The 17689-nt window shown below is 39.5% G+C and overlaps 1 protein-coding gene across 5 annotated transcripts in view; it reads left to right on the top strand.

The window, feature by feature from the left end:
- The window catches only part of tle3b (TLE family member 3, transcriptional corepressor b), a 41776-nt gene that overhangs the window by 12728 nt on the left and 11359 nt on the right, over positions 1 to 17689 (top strand). The window contains exons 6-14 of one of the 5 annotated variants that reach the window (XM_088333638.1): positions 2682 to 2744; positions 3403 to 3477; positions 8545 to 8746; positions 9787 to 9803; positions 13251 to 13373; positions 14657 to 14707; positions 15065 to 15226; positions 16086 to 16221; positions 16486 to 16664. In XM_088333638.1, the coding sequence (XP_088189764.1) occupies positions 2682 to 2744; positions 3403 to 3477; positions 8545 to 8746; positions 9787 to 9803; positions 13251 to 13373; positions 14657 to 14707; positions 15065 to 15226; positions 16086 to 16221; positions 16486 to 16664 (1008 nt within the window). Of the gene's footprint in view, positions 1 to 2681; positions 2745 to 3402; positions 3508 to 8490; positions 8747 to 9786; positions 9804 to 13250; positions 13374 to 14656; positions 14708 to 15064; positions 15227 to 16085; positions 16222 to 16485; positions 16665 to 17689 lie in introns of all 5 variants that reach the window. The other 4 variants (XM_088333637.1, XM_088333636.1, XM_088333634.1 and 1 more) reach the window with 4 other exon arrangements.

The following is a 17689-nucleotide window of genomic DNA, read 5'->3' as shown; positions in this document are numbered from 1 at the left end:
CCTGTTAACATGAATGCTTAGACAGAGTTGCGTCTTATTCACACTGGCTGCAGTGGTTCGCAAGTTTTCTATTTCTTATGGACACAGCATGCAGATTTTTATTAAGCTAATAATATGACTAAAGGCAAGAAGAAAGTCAAGTGTACAATAGAAAGTTATAATTCATTATATTATAAAAAACATCTGTGGGAAATAAAAGCTAATTTCACGGCTTTTTGACATTTTAAAGGACAAAAAAAACAACTCCATATGATTAAATTATGCGGCGGCAGTGGCTCAGGAGGTAGAGCGCTCGTCTTGGGATCAAGAGATCGCAGTTCGAATCCCGCCTCCTCCGTGTTACATGTCGAAGTGTCCCTGGGTAAGACACTGAACCCCTAATACCCCCAATAAGCAGGTTAGCGCCTTACATGGCTGCACGGGCGCTATTGGGAAATGTAAAGCACACTGTAATGCCCTTTGTGAAGTCTTGACTTGAAAAGCGATATATAAATGTAGATCATTTCATAAACATGCAAAATATACCTGATTTAATAATTAAAACATATTAACTGATGGTATATGAGGCATGAATCCCAGACATATAATGATTTTGTGTCTTTTAATGAACGGACAACTCCTGTGTCTTTTTGTGAGCGGACCAAACCATGTACGCAGTGGGAAATACATTTAACAGGGAAAAAAAGGTCTACTTGTATTTCTATATTAACGTTTGACGTAATTATTATACATAATAAAATAAAGTTTTTGCCGGCAGCATCAATTGCAGAGACCCTGTGAATTAAGCTTTAGGGGCAATCTCATTACCTCCTCTTTACACTTTAAAAGGTAAAGTACATAGGTGATGTCATCACACTTCCGGAAAATACATCAGAAATACATTGTACAGCACTGTGGATAACTGAGCTATATTCTTTGAGCGGATTTTTTGCTGTTTTCTATTTCCTTTCTAATAATCTAGTGCAGGGGTCACCAACATTTTCGAAGCCAAGAGCTGCTTTTTGTTTTTTACTGATTTGCACAAAAGCGATATGCATTTGTAAAATAACAACCTATCATGTTATTAGTAGGTCGTAATTATTAGAGTATTAGTTCAAATAGGCTCAGTCAACCATGCACTAAAACATCTTACCAGTTAGAAATCCAATTTCCTGGAAAATCACGATCACCTATCACTGGTGAGCTATTTTCAGAATCGGTCACGGGCTACTCAGGTGTTTTAGGTAGGTGGTGCCTGTGGACACCACGTTGGACACCCCTGGTCTATTGTATCGGCATGGCATTGTTTTCTCCCACCCTTAGGTAACCATTTCCAAAGGATTGCAGTGATATTGAAACTTTCTAATCATTTTGTGTGTCATCCAATGCACCCAGCCGCCGCTAATGGCAATTGTTTATGAGTTGCCCTTCGTTCTTTTTTTTTGGTCACGTGTCAGGCTCCTCCTCACTTTCCCGCTCCCGAGTTATCCCTCATTAATTTCCTGTGCCGATCACATAGACAGGCTGAAAATTCAATCTAATGACCTTCCTCTGTGCTGCACCTAATATGATTTTACGGGCTGTTCTGGTCGGGACCCCAGTCTAATTTACATAACGATCATCCTTGCTGGATAGTGTTGCCCCAGCAACGGGGGTGGGATGAAGATGGGGTGAGGGGATGCTACGTGATGAAGGGGGATGTAGAGTGTAGTTGAGCTTAACAAGGAAGGGCTGTGAGGAGGCGTTGGCAGAATGAAGGAAGCCGAGGAGAGACAACAGCAAGCCAGGTCAGACAGAACATAAAGATAATGCTTTGCTAGTATCATTCTTTTATGTGGTGCTTCTCCTTCGGCCCTCTCTGCTGCTGCTGCTGAAACACACACACACACACACACACACACACACACACACACACAAAAGGGGGTGGAAAAAAAAGGCAGTGGCGCCTCCAGTCTACTGCTATCCACTTTCACAGTCAAACAAGTCTAGGGTTGAAAATGAGTGGAACTCTGCAGGAACACCTGGTTTTCTTCCATCACTAATCTCGCTGAATCAATTAGTTCACGCCCCTTGCTTCAGTCAAATCACATTACCTTGGCGTCAAATACTTTCACCTCACCAAGTTTGCTGCCTCCTCTTTAGCTTTTTTTTCTTGTCCTCATCTTCCAGAATTCTCAACAAAATACATATTTGAAAAGATGAAATAACCTGTAAAAATATATTTTGGGACATCACAGTGCTAAAGGCAGACAGTCCATTTATCCAAGTGCAGCACTGCAAAGTGGGACCGTGCAGTATTGTTTTACTCTCCCAGCTAATAATCTGGTCGATACAAAAGATGTCTGTGACAGATCGCGTCCGAGAGTTGGGTTGATGGCTACAGCCTGCCCCAAGCTCTCTGAATAAGCAGTAATTATGAAGTATGGACCTCATTAGTTCTGTTCCAGCCAGACAGCATTAGCATATTTCACCCTCCTAATTATATAAAGGCTGAGTCTAATGGTGGCATGCGAGAGTAAAATGTAAATTTATTTTGGGCTGGGCCAATGCAGTTAAGAGGTTTATCATCCTGAATCTTGAAGCAGTTCTATGCATTGACTAATGTATGACCCATTTTGTTGTATCGGCTACATTAAACCAGTCTTAGTTCTCCTCTATACATGCAGTCATTCCTAATAATATTCTGTTTTTTTTTGTTTCAGACTGAGATTGCAAAACGCCTCAACGCAATCCTGGCTCAGATAATGCCATTCTTGTCACAAGAGGTAAGTGTCACTGCTGCATCAATTCATTTGTGTGTAAGGTGTTTGACTCAATATTTTCTAAAAATGCAACATATATTCCGGGCAGCATGTGCAAGACTTGCAATGTGCAGTAGACAAACCTGACATGTAATTACACTCAAGTGTATTTACAAATGCATTGCAACATATCCTATTTGTTGGTCAAATGCTGAAAACCTTCCCCCACATAGTTACACAGGGTATTGAATTTCTTAGGTGCAGGCAATTTTTAGCATTTAAACTCCAAGTACCATTATATTGATATACAAAAGCATTAATACATTTCAGAATATTTGCCCGAGGTAAATGTTCAGTACACATAAGCAGTTCCAAAATTAACTATGGTCAAAAAACATCCCAATAATACTGTTAATTGATTTCACAACTTACTAGTTTCCAATGTCACCGTGACAACAGAACACACTGACAAATGAACAAGCTTTAACTAAGCCAGGGAAGCCATGTCGATGTGTTCACTGGCAAGATGATGTAAAAAAGTTCTATAGCTGTATAAGTCAAGATCATTTAATTTGTATTTCCCTAATTTACTTTTATTTTATTTTTTTTCAAAATGTATTCTCTATTTTATTCTTATTCATGTATTTGCTCTAATGCTTTCCTTCTGATGCGTTTCTGGTAGCACCAACAGCAGGTTGCTCAGGCTGTTGAGCGAGCTAAGCAGGTGACGATGACTGAGCTGAATGCGATCATCGGGGTACGTGGACTTCCCAATCTGCCTCTCACTGTGTGTATACCCCCTTTTCTCTTTATTTCATGTGAAAACAAGGGCACATCTCTGTGGAGAGAGTAGTATTGGCAGCCCAAAACAGATTAATTGTTATTTGGGTGGGTAACAAATTCTGAAACAAAACATGCAGATTTTCTTTTGTATTTTCCATCACTCTGTCGAATTTTAACATTCAGATGGACTAACAGCCACATTTTCCTCTTCACATGTAAAAACCTGCCCTTGTTTCCACATTTCCAACATGTTAATTGTATTTTTTCATGATATTTCTCAATGTTTTTCAAAATTGAGCTTGTGTCCTTTCTCCAATGAGGTTCTGCAAGGTGTAAACAACGAAAAACGTTCTTGTTTTCGACTGTATATTATGTTTCAAAAAGTACCAGTGATTTGGAGAATCCGCGAAGTGAAACCATTATTTATTCTTAAAAAACAAAGAACACATAATTATTTACGTGCCCAAGCATTTATTTCATAAATACAATTACTATATACTATTCCAAAACATTCTTTTCACAAATAACTACTCTTTCAGAGACTGTTTAGCCCAGGGGTAGGAACCTTTTTGACACAAATAGCCATGAAACATATTTTGATTTAAGAGCCAAAGCATATATTTTAGGTCAAAATTCAACAACACCACCAAACCTGCTCTACAGACAAAAGCTTATTCCTCAGCCCATTTTGTTTCACTGTGTGACGTGATGACTTAATATAACCTATTAAACAATAATAATGCCAAAGCCTGTGTCCTATATCAACAAATATACCACTTAAAATGTGCCTCTCTCCCACAGTTAAGATTGTGAGGCACAGTTTGACCATCATTTTTTGTCGTAAATAGTGGTTTCAAAACTCAACAAAAGCAGCGTTTTGTTGTAAAAATGTCACATAATAAAACAAATGAGAAGGATACGGTGTTTATGGGAGTGTGTTATGCATGCAAAGATCTACACAGAGCCTTATAACTAAAACAGGCTCTTGGTTAGCACTGTGAGTGTAAACTGTAGTTCAAACTTTGCCCTGTATGTTTTTGACCAAACATGTGGCTTTCTGTGTTGTCTTGGCCTCGCACACACTGAAATTGGAAAGTAACAAGGAAGATTAATTTGGCTCTTATTTTATCCCCGAGCTAGATGCACTCATGAAAAGGGCCAGATCTGGCTTGCGAGCCATATGGTACTGACCTCTGGTTTAGCCAATGCAAATATAGAACACAATCCGCAATGCAAATTTGTGAAGCAGCAAGACGATGAAAGGTGTTCTGGTGAGGGATTACTGCAGATCATCAGACTTTCTATTATCCAGTAGCTCTTTCATTTTATCATGTTTTACTTTGCGACTTGACTAGGATTATGATTCCGACTAACAGATTTGTGACCCCAGTTCCATAATGTGGTTGATCATGTCAACAAACGGTTACCTTTGTTTGATCTGAGCCAAAACATTCTGGTCATGTTAGGGTCCCGTGGTCAAACAATTGAACTCATGTTTTCCTAAATCAAGGTCTACATTCTAAGCACACTTTTACAAAATGTAATTGTGTTTTTAATGGTTACTATCCATGTTACTAGACCTTTTAGTTATTTAGTCATCCATCTGCTTTTATTTAGGCACTAGATGCTAACTAATAGCCATCTTGGAGCCAGATGTTTAAGTCACCAGTTGATTAGTTCCTCTTTGTAGCAGTGGTTAGTCAGTGTTTAGCTTGTCCCAATGGTAGGGGGTCAAGTCTAATGAGAGGTGGATAGTGAAATTCGATTAACTGAATGAGCCCCGAGAACGGACCACAGTTTTAAAGATAATTACTTCCTATTTCCCCTTGAAAGAGTGCAGCCTGCCAGCAACAGGAATGACCTTTCTTTAATTACAGATGGGTAGGAACAGACAGAACACAGGCAGGTGGGGAACAAAGCTTTATTATTTGGTAACAGACGTAGCAGGTTATCAATCTCGCTGCAGAGAGACTTTAGGATTTGATGATCACAAATTGGCACACCAAAGTCCAAATCAAATCCTATTGATTGCAATGTATTACTGCATTTTAGCATGATTATAGTTTAAACGTTTATACTTGCAGAGTCTATGAGGGTGTCATCATTTTTCTTTGTCTTGATCATGCCAAAGTTTTTGAATGCTTGTTTGGCATTAGACCATTGTCTATCTCCAGTGGCTTCTTACAAGAATTGGATATTAAACATGTCGTTTAAAATGGTGATATAAAAAGCATGTATCCTGAGAAAAATATGTTTAAACATTACAAGTCCATCTTGTGCTCGGTGGTTTTGTTATAAAATTGGCATATGCAAAATACTATTTTGTTTGGAACAGCTGTAAACACAATCCAGTTTTTTTTTCTCACTGCGGGGAGTTGGAGGAATCGGATCAGGGTTTTGACCTCAAGCTGCTCCAGTCTTACATTAGAACATTGGAAATACATTGTCAGGAAAATTCGTCTTGCCTTAACTTGCGGCTAACCAATAACCACATCATTAAAGTAGTAGGCTGACATACCCCGTGACTTTTAGACACAGAAAGAGAACATAGTTCTAGTTGCATTATTACAAAACATTGACACTACAAGAATTACAGTTCCCTCTCGACAGAAGGAAATCACACTGGCTAAAGTTCACATCTGTAAACACAGTAAACCCTGCTGCACCATTAAACCACTTTAAATATAATTAAGGGAATTAAAATTTGGTGTACAACTTATAGGTGGCAATGAAATAAAGAAGCAGCAAAACAGTTTAAAATAATTGTATCTATTTAATTATACCTAATTAATATATGTAGGTTTATATAGCATACCTGTCAACTCATATGTTTTTTTATCTCTTCAAATTGTGTATGCAGTATAACAATTTTTGTTCTTGAAATTTCCAAAAATACCCAATTTCTTTTGTTAGATGGATCTCGTCTTGCCCGGATTGTCTCGGTCACTGGTAGCAGACTGCAACGTCATCGTAGATGGCTAATATTGTCTAGCAAATGTTATCCTCGATCAAACATTATATTGTTAAATAAATCAACTTGATACACATGGTCTTTGTTTTTCATTTACACTATCAGTCTTGCTGTGAGTGAATAGATGTGTCTGTAAGGTTTTTTTATTTCTTAATCAGGGTAATTGCAATCATTAATAGGCGAGCAATCATCTGAGATTGACAGGTATGGTATAATATCTAATGGCCTGTAACACACTTGTTATAATTTAATTCTGTAGGTGATATTGTGTCCTCTTTTATAGTGATGGATTCAGACATGATTTTGTTTTATGTTGTCTTCGTCTCTGTAATTTTGTACCCCCATCTTATCCTTTAGAAGCAGCAGCTGCCTCCCTGTATCTATCCAACTTTCATGGTTAGAAATGTTTCAAAACACTTTGTTTCAAACTGCTTGCCACCAATATAACATGCACCGTATTTGAAAGCAAAGTGGTTGGGTGATGCTTGATTTGTGTGTGTCTGTCATCTTGTTAGTGGTCCATGTCATTGGACTGTCTTAGGTTTACAGGAAACTAGATGACTGATTGGATGTCGAAGGCAATGACATCTCATAAGGCACATAAGAAAAACAAACGTTTGCTGCCCGTCTTTGTAGGTAGATAACGTGATCGAAGACCTTTGTCCCGCTTGTTAAACTAGTATGCCAGCTGAATTGTCTTGGTGCTCCTGTTGATGCTTGCGCTGCCTGACAGTTGTGTTCTGCAGGGAGTCTGCTTTGCCTAGTTAACTTTAATTGCCTGCTTCCTGTGGAAGTTGCCTGGGCTGCAATGGCGTTCACCCATAATGAAAAAAGATAAGAGTGAAAGGGAGCCGGCTCTTATCCATGAATATTAAATTGAAAGCAATTTATTTTTGTTTCCTCTACCACGTCTTCTACCCTCCACCCCCCGCTTGTGTCTTTCCTCGCCCTTTTCCTCACTCATCTGCCCAACCGCATTTTGCTAATGAGGCTTCTTGATAACGATCCCGACACACTTTTTTGCTCATTAGGCAGACTGAATGGGGATGCCCATGCCCCAATCCAATGCTCGTTCTACCACTCTCGTTAGCTACAGATTTTGTCTCATCTCACCACTCTAGTCTCTTTTGTTTACATCATTGCACAGCATCCTCACAGGAAACCCAGAGCTTGAGCACCTGGCTATATTGACATGCTTTCATGCAGTTACTAACATTTTAACTGTGTACTATTTCTGTTCAGTCTGAAGCTGTAAACCAAACAAAATTGTACATTTTTCATACAAAAGAAAAGAACATCTGTGTGATGACCTCGGCTAGTCATTTTTACATCATGTAGTCTATATGTGATTTATTTGTGAAACCATTAGAATAGAAGCCATGGTTTTTTGAGCAGATGATGAATGCACTAAGTGTTATTTAACCTTGTTTCAAAGCACTTGCTCCCCTTTGGCTGAGTGGCTGTTTAACTCGTGTCTGTCGACTCTTTTCAGCCTGGCTGCCTTTTACACTCAGACGTTTGAGGTCTCTCGGGGTTGTGGGTCAGCACGTGTATGACTGCTCAAAAAGCGTTTGTGGAGAATGTTATGCTCTCATTAGTTTTTTTCTTTATAAAACACATAACTTTATACATGAATTTCGACTAAGTTATAAAACCAATACCGAAGCTTTAACTAATTGCTTTTTAAATTAGAACTAATGAACATGGACACTGGAAAGCCTGTTGAGATTTTGAACATGTTTTTGTCTCCCCGAATACACAGCATGATTTTTCCAAACTACTCAACTATATATATATATCCATGCCTGGCAATCTCATTCACAGTTTAAAATCTGGGCAATGTGGACATTAGTATCAAAGGAAATGCCTTTTCTTGTTTGCATCTACTTATAAAGTTACTTGCTTTCCTTCAGTAATGGCGCAGTGATGATTTGTGTCTTCATCTTGCTATTATCCATAAGCAGTCTGGCGCTAATGCATGCGTAAAATCTGGTCCTTCATGTATTTACATCCCAGCCGACCCACTTGTCCTCTGGTCTCCCTCCCGCCTACCTGTGTTTGCCACAGCAGCAGCAGCTCCAGGCCCAGCACCTTTCACACGCAGCCCATGGACCGCCTGTACAGCTTCCGCCACACCCTTCCGCTTTACAGCCACCCGGGATTCCCCCCGTGACTGGTGCTGGCTCCGGCCTTCTTGCACTAGGTGCTCTCGGCAGCCAGGCGCATTTGCCTGTAAAGGATGAGAAGAACCATCACGACCTGGAGCACAGAGGTGAGGAGCATAACTCACTCTCTCACTCACTCACCCTTTAACTTTCCACTCACGTGGTTAAGAAAATATTTTTTACATAGTTAAATGTTCTTGAGTATAAAGCTAATGTAGGCCCACCCCTAAAGTCCCCAAAAATATGATAAATACGATAATTTATATTAAAAAACATATATATGTAAAATAAGTTCAGTTTGCCAAATTGCTTAAAAAGTTAGCAAGGAAAATAATGCATTTGTCACATATATTGTATTTGCAGTGTGCTTATGTACAGCTAATAATAATATAAATTCCCAGCAATTATTGACCATACACATTGCACATTTTTACACATACATTAACTATAGTATTTATGTAGTAAGAAATGGCTAACGTAGCTGGTTTGGACTGGTTAACTTATTATATTGACTGTCTTTGCCAGGACTGTACCTACTTACCTACTAGGAAATACATCAAACGTATGTTGTAAAAAATGTCGCTGCAAATCCTGAAATACTTGAGGGCTGCCAGCCTTCCAGTATTGTACCCCGGCACACCAGTCTCTCCGTTTGACTGCAGATAAACATTGCCATCTTCTGTCTTCATCCAAAGGGTTACAATTCCAAGTCGAGCTTAGAAGCTTCATTTTGCCGTCAGTCATGGCTTTCATTTTCCCAGAGAAGGCAACTTGACATCACGTGCGAAAAGTCAATAAAGGTTGCAGTGGAATTAATTAAAAGTAATGTAAAGAAGCCAGAACTAGACATTTTAAAGATCCATTTGTCTGCGACAATTGGAAATGAGTAAACATTTACTAATCGCCATAAAGATATTACATGCAACACATACATCAGTACTAAATTACCCCTTATTAGTCACAGGTATTAATATAAATCACGCAATTGATCACATCGTAACTGAGATTAATCTTTCTCTGTTTAATTCATGACTTTGATCTTATGAAAGTACAGCGACGCGGTTCCACCCATATTAATTACTTTTTTTATTCTCTCTCTTACCCGGCCCTTCATCTATGCATTCGCCTTCGGCACTTCCTCTGAAAGAACGCGAGTCAAGCACGGTACGTGTACTTTCTACTCATTCCTTGTAGCTCATGTATGTCATGACTGCTGATGATTCGGGTGTAGCCTTCGCAGACGCGAGATCCTTCCAAATCTATGTTCCCCATGTATGAACACACATTTTTGTATGCCAGTGCTCCTCCATAAAGGTATCTGCTGACGTAAATCAAATATTAAAGTCCAAGCAAATACAGTCAAGTCATTTAATCCCCAAAGAAAATGACTCCACTCATATGGAGCGGATTAGTAGGCACCTTCTTCTATTTAATCTCAATTTTGACTGTCCTTCTCTTCTATCCTTTTCCCTTCATTACACCTGACTCGCTTTCCAATTCTTTCATCTTGACATCACTTCTGAGTGTTTCTAGATTTTACCATTGTTTAGTAAAAAACGCTTGTACATTGCTAAGTTTCTTGAAAATACATTTGAGAAAAACAAATTTTTGTGAAAGGATGGATTTCATGCAGAATTTTCACTTTGTTGTATTTTTTTTAATTTTTTTTTTGCATTTGTTGTACCTCCAATTTCTAAACAACGCTTTCAATAAACACAAGGGTACTTGCTTGCAAAGTAACATTTTATTGCAAGAACACTGAACTGAAGGATGAACTTATGCATGAGCGAGGCATGACCTTTCGGTTACCATGGCGATTGCATTCCCTCGGGCCACTGCGGACGTACACGAAACGTCATCCCTCTCTGACCAGACAATGGTGATGGGACTTCACCATATTTTTTTGAAAAGGAATAAGCTCTGTTAAGTAGTTGACTGCCTATTTCTGTTTGTCCATATGTCGCGACTATATCACCACAGTGTCTCACTATGCCTGCTCCCCCATATGGGGCCGGCTGCCTATCAACACTTATTCACCAGAAAAAGGAAGCAACACTAGGAAGTGGGGGCTTCCTCGCTGTGTGGACGAAGATCCGATCTAAGGCACTCCTGCCATTTAATGGCGATTTATCATATTGAATTTATTCCTAGAGGTTTGATGCTTACTGATGAGCAGCAACAAACCATTTCCAATAGTTTTTTTTATATCATAAAACAAGAAAACATGTATTTTTGCATTTTGGCACTTGGGATACAATGCTTCTAAAAATATATTTCTCCGTTATATTACTGAATGAGTTGACTGCATTCACTCACTTTCGTTTTCTTTTGTCCTTTTATGACGCCGCCTTCTCATGGTGAAGTCTGTTTATTAGAGCTCCTCCTAGCGCACAGCTAACTGTAACGTAATGCTCTGTTGGATGGAACTGATTACGTTCCCATCAACTGGACGTTCTGAATGGGTTTGCTCGTGTCTGAAGCGAACCCAAACTCTGCTTCTGTCTCGCAAATGAAAAGCACCCACCTGATCTCGCCACACCTCTCTCAAGTGCATGCACACTCGGGCTTCAAAGTTTCTTATTCTGTTGTTTTAGGTAACTCAAAACCAGACAAGGTGGAAAGTACAAATTTATTGAGTCCAAGCAACCTTTTAAAGGTCTCCTGTTTGCAGACAAAAAGAAGGTGGATTCCATCAGTCAATGTCTTCAAACAAGCGCTAACTGCCCACTTTTTTAATTTTGACACGCTGCACAAAGCTCTAAATGACATTCACGCTTGGCCGGATAAGGGTGATATGTGAGGGTCTTTATGTCCCGAGGGCAAAAAAAAAACATTTCCAACGATCCGTATTCTTAATTGGCTGTGTGTGTCCTTAACAAGCTAAACTGCCTCTTTTCCTACTGACTACTTTTTTCAGCCTTTATACTGGTGCTTAAAAGCTTGACTTTGATGGTTGTCTTCCCAAGGATTGAAAAGTGCTTGAATTACTGGTGAATCACTTGTAAATACTTGAAATTGTTGCCACGCTTCTCAACAAGTCTGCTTGAAAATGACGCAGACACTGCTCTCCGGTGTCTTCGCTTTGCCTTGCATTTCTTCCCTCGTTATTAATGGCAGCTGACATTAGTTTGTATGGAATTGTCTTATGATGCGTCATTGCCCCCTACAAGTCGCACCCAAGAGGAGAGGTGCATGCTACACCTAAACGGGGCACAATGGAATGTGTATTAATGCAATGATTTTGTATCAGTTATGGACATTTATTATAGGCCATGCAAAGAATAAATGTAGTGTTTCCCAGTGGTTAATTGTTATGGGAAGAACTTTCTGCACCTAAAAATATAAGCCACATTTTTACCCAAATATGGGAAGAGATTTGTCTAAAAAACAAATATATTGGCGATTTACTCAATCTTAAAAACCTCAAAATGCAAGATAAAAATCGCATATGTAAATCACAGATATATTTGTGGCTCTGCAAAATACATGATTCACACCACGTTTCTCTTAATAATAGGTTATTGGAGAAACTCGAAAGGTTGGCTTCGAAAGTCCAAAATAAGTGTTTGAATTTGGCCATGAAAAAAGTGTACAAACCCTGTTTCTTGCCCATTCCTCTTTTCTGATGAAAGGGACTGTTTGTTGTGCTGCATGTCTGTGTGGCCAGCTTTGAGTACTCTGCTTGTCAGCCATTTTAGCCCAACGTCCCCGCCGCCTAGGTTTTTGTTTATATTTTGCTCCTTCCTTTCGTCTTGTTTTCTCTGGTCCTATTGTATTGGATTTATTTCTTCCGTAAGTTATTCTTTGATGATCGATGAACTCTGCTGTCAGTCCTGCGTAGTGAATCATTGTCTCTGACTCAGCACAAAGCGCTCATTTGGTCAGGTTGGTTTGCTTCTTATCTGCATGTACAAACACGGCAATCTTCAAATATTTTGATTTATAATAAACCATGTTGTCCTTAAATGCCCAAAGCCTGTTTGTGAATATTTTACCTGAGTGCCTTGTTAGCAAATAGTTCTGGATGTGTGTTTAAACACAAACATGCCCTGGGCTGTCCTGTAGGGCCCACTGGCTTGGACTTTGCTTTAGGTGGTGGTTGTTACTGGCGTTGAAGGATAATAATGGGTATTTAAAGTTGCCATCCAGTGGCCATTCACAGATCAGTGGAGATATGCACTATGTTTTTTGGCTTTGGTGAATAGAAGCCAGAATCATGTCAAGACTTATGCGGTTGTGAGAAGTTGGTGGAAAAGTCAATTATTGGTTTCTTGAATTTTCCTTGAATCATACAGACTGCAAGGAGGCTTAACCCATTGGGCAGCGTCTTTACATTATTTTGTCTCTTTTTGATGAGTTAGTATTAAAAGTAGCATAGGAAAGAAAAATAAAAATCATTAAAAAAAAATCAGAAAGGACAAAGTTATAACTATGCAAAGGCGTAGACATCTTGTGGTCAAAATACCTCGATTGAAAATGGAATCATTTCTAACCCTAAGTGTTTATTTCCTGGTATGCTTTTTCATACATTTCCCTCATGTAAACAAAAGATGAAGATGTTTCGTTGCAATGGCTTTACACTGACACCTTCTCTGCATTCTTTTTTGGCAGAATAATTCGGTTTCGCCGTCAGACAGCCTGCGGGCAGCAAGTGAAAAGCATCGAGGCTCCTCAGATTATGGACTCGACCCCAAAAAACGCAAAGTGGATGACAAAGACAGCATGAACAGATATGTGAGTGTATTTGCTACAATAATACTAATTAGAGATGGCTCCAAAAATGGCACAGTGGCTGCAGTAAAGTTAACCCGATTTCGATCAAAAAAGTTTATTACAGCACTTTAAATAGAGCTTACAGCCAATGTTTTTATTTTATTTTACATTTGTGTATTCTTAAAGAAATTCCTATCACATTAGAAAAAATATTGAATAATTTAAGTATTTGTTCTTTTCCGAAATGATTTTATCTCATAAAAAAACACCATTCAAATAAGCAAAATTGTTTCATCAAGCAGATGCTAATTTTAAGGTAGTTTCTGCAAAGATTAAAAAACTCTAAATGAACATAAAACATGCCATCTGCTAGATAACATAATTTTGCTTATTTTATATATACATTTTCTGATATTAAGAGGGAAAACAAGTAAAAAGCATTAACAAAATATAAAGAACACTTAACTGTGCCCAATTTTCTACCATTTTTTATGTAATTTATGTGTCATAACTTAATATCCCTAATTACTGGGATTCTTTGGTATGGTATTCCATGGACCTCCCATTTTAAAACTATTTTAGATTAACAATTCAGCAAAAAACAAAGTTGTGACATGAGTTTACTGTTCTACACAGAATCTTGCTGAAACACTTAAAAAACAACTCTTCGACATCTACTGTATATGAACTATGACACTCTTTTTGTAACTTATTTTTACACGAAACACAAGCATGACAAGGTCTAATGTAATTTTCATGAATCAAATGCTGTTAGCCACACATTGCATAATGTGAACACAGACATTTTTTTTTATTTCAAACAATAAATTTACAGTTGACCGTCATTTTTTCTGTGATATTATTTCCTCTTACACCAGGCTGACCAGCACATTGTGAAATATGACTATTGTTGACCCTCATTGTAATGCTTAAGCAGAATAACAGATCTTACGTCCTATTTACATTTATATTTATACTCCAAATAGCAATTTGTGTATTTCCCTTCGAACATTTAATGATATAATTGTTTCCTTGACTACTTAAGCTCCAAAAAAAACACCAGCAATTTTGTTTTAATTGAGGTTTTTTATTGTTTGTATTATGTATATCGCAATAAATTCCTAGTATCGAAAAACTTAACAGAAAATTAGCAAATCTTTAAAAGCTTCTAATTGAATTGATGACATAGCAAAAAAGAGCAGACTGTGCTCACGACTGAAACTTGTCTACCCTGCTAATATTATTCACCATCCTTTTTTCAGACTATGTCCCTATATACACTGAGCATTTTCTCCCTTTTCCAGGATAGTGACGGAGACAAAAGTGATGACTTGGTGGTGGACGTCTCAAACGAGGTAAGACTGCGTTGACACAATGCTGCCTGCCCACATTCCACAGCGTTAGCGTTGCCAAAGACTGCTGTCTGTGAGGGAATCAACACCTCCCAAACCGTTGCCAAAAAGTCTGTCCTGGTGTTGATTGTGTGTGCAAGTGTGTGCTTGTTTTTGCGTAAAACAAGACGTAGATTAAAGGGAGCTGCAGGTGAATGAGGACTGTTTGCGTACGAGAGCGTTTGAGCACACATGAGAATATATATTATCTGTGTTTGCACATGAGGCCCCGGTTTGTTTGACCTTCGTGTACATGCCAATGGCTTTTCTTCGGTCTGTTTGCTCAGCCTCCCTCCTCGACTGTCTCATATCCCTGTGTAGGATCCAGCCACCCCTCGTGCGAGCCCCGCACACTCGCCTCCGGAGAACGGCTTGGATAAATCGCGAGTTCTGAAGAAAGACGTTGGACCCAACAGCCCCGCCTCAGTGGCATCCTCGGGAAGCACGCCATCCTCCAAAGCAAAGGACCACACTCATATGGCGGTGAGCAATATTTATTCAGTAAAACATAACTACGATGTGTGAAGTAAGAAGGTGCTCTGGCTGTAAGGTTTTAACTGACAGACTAAAGGGTCTTTGTCCAGTGAAGTGGGAATTTTGTGATCCTAGTGTATAGGAGGCTTAGAGACTTGCAACCCTGAGAGTCTTGAAAGGGCAGTGGGTCGATGCACACTGAGGAAATCAAACCCAGTGGCTTACTCCCCTCAATCGCCTTTATGGCTCAGCCAATAAGTGGTCATTTCTTCCTAGCCCGAGCTATAAATAACTTCCAGACATGCCCTTTTTTTGCTTCCATGTCTTTCTTCTTATCTGTCTTCTCTCCACTATTTCCCTCTGCTCTAATGCTATAACCTGAACCAGTTTGACATAAACCGTTCTACCAAAGAATTATAGTCCACAGCACGAGGCTAGATATCTAGTTTCCCGACGTCCCTCATTTGTGTGTTTCCACAGGCCCGCTTCCTTTCCCTTAATTGGGGAAGGAAGAAAGAGTTTCATTACGAAGAAGCGTTTGGCCCATCCTCGAGCTTGTCAAGCTATGTTTAACGAGCTTGACCTCTCAGCAAAGGTTTATGCAGCCACCCCCACGCCAACCACTCAAACCATGACTGTAAAGACATGCCAGTGTTGTATTGGATTACTCCTAGCTGTCCAGTCGGATTCTCACCCTGGATTTCCTCACCAGAGGGACTATTTTAAACTTTTTTGGTCTAGTTCATGTACCAGGCATTTGTTAATTGCGTAGACAAACATATTTTTATCTTTTTTTTTCTCCTTTGTGACATAATTTAACTTGTTTACCTCAAAACAAAAACAATTAAAATATGCCTTGTGGTTTTAGAATGACAAGTCGTCCACACCAAGCCTGAAGTCCAACACACCCACACCAAGGAATGAGGCCCCCACGCCAGGAACAAGCACCACTCCTGGGCTCAGGCCTCTGACTATGGGCAAACCCCCTGGCATGGAAGCATTAGGTATCAAACAAACTCATAGCCCACACCTGTTGCCGCATATTTGTTTTGATATTGTTTTAAATATTAGGGTCCTATCAACCCTATTCCTATCACGACTTTTTTTCTGAAAAAAATGAGGATGATATTGATTTGTAATATCTTACGCACACATGAAAATTCTTCTAAAATTTTGTAACTAAAGGTCTACCACACTTGACATCTTCACAAACCTGCATTCTCAAGTCCAAGTGTAGTGCAATCCCTACATTTTCTTCTCCTGTGTAGCTGCCCCTGCCCTGCGCACACCGCTTTCAATTGCGGGCTCCTACGCTACTCCCTTTGCCATGATGGGTCATCATGAAATGAATGGATCCCTGACCAGCCCGGGCATCTATCCCGGTCTCATTTCCCCTCAGATGAGTGCAGCGGCTGCAGCTGCTGCCGCCTACGGACGCTCCCCAATTGTAAGTATTTCTGTTTCAATATTCTGTTTTCAGTCAACCAGTAATTGCAAGTTATTCCACTTGAAATTATTGGAGAGGCCTGTAGTTGTCAAATCTAAACCATGAGAGTATGTGGGAAAAAAACGAATAGGAAAAATCACGTTGTTTGGTCTTTAGAGAATTTATTTGCAAATCCTGGTGGAAACTAAGTATTTAGTCAATAGCAAATGATCATCTCAATACTTTGTTATGTACTCTTTGTTGGCAATAACCAAGACCAAATATTTTTTGTAACTCTTCACAAGCTCTTTCACGCACTGTTGCTGGTATTTTTGTCCATTCCTCCATGCAGCTCTCCTTTAGAGCAGTGATGTTTTGCCGCTGTCAATGGGCAACGCGGACTTTCAACTCCCTCCACAGATTCTTTATGGGGTTGAGATCTAGAGAATGACTAGGGCACTACAGGATATTGAAATGCTTCTTACGAAGCCACCAACCCTTTGTTGCCCTGGCTGTGTGTTTGGGATCATCGTCACGCTAAAAGACCCAGCCACGTCTCATCTTCAATGCCCTTGCTGATGGAAGAATATTTTCCTTCAAAAATCTCGAATCATGGCCCCATTCATTCTTTCCTTTGCACAGACTAGTTGTCCTGGTCTCAGAAATGTATCAGAAATATCAGAAATGTATCAGAAATACAGGCCCAAAGGATAATGTTTCCACCCCTATGCTTTACGGTGGGCATGGTGTTTTTAGGATGCTTGGACGTGTACTTGCTTCAGCGGGAGAACTCGCCCGGCAGTCAGGATTTGAGTCCCTGGTGGCGCATTGTGTTACTGATAGTAGTCTTTGTTACTGTGGTCCCAGCTCTCTGTAGGTCATTAACTAGGTCCCTCTGTGTCGTTCTGGGATTTTTACTCACAGTTTTTGTTATTATTTTGAGGCCACAAGGTGAGCTCTTGCATCGAGCCCCAGATCGATGGAGATTATCAGTGGTCTTGTATGTCTTCCATTTTCTAACAATTGTTCCCACAGCTGATTTCTTT

Source organism: Urocampus carinirostris, chromosome 4 (assembly GCF_059441175.1).
Source record: "Urocampus carinirostris isolate Australia breed hairy pipefish chromosome 4, RoL_Ucar_1.0, whole genome shotgun sequence".
Taxonomy (NCBI): Eukaryota; Metazoa; Chordata; class Actinopteri; order Syngnathiformes; family Syngnathidae; genus Urocampus; species Urocampus carinirostris.
Note: the sequence above shows the minus strand (reverse complement) of the source record. Positions and strands in the feature narration are given on the sequence as shown.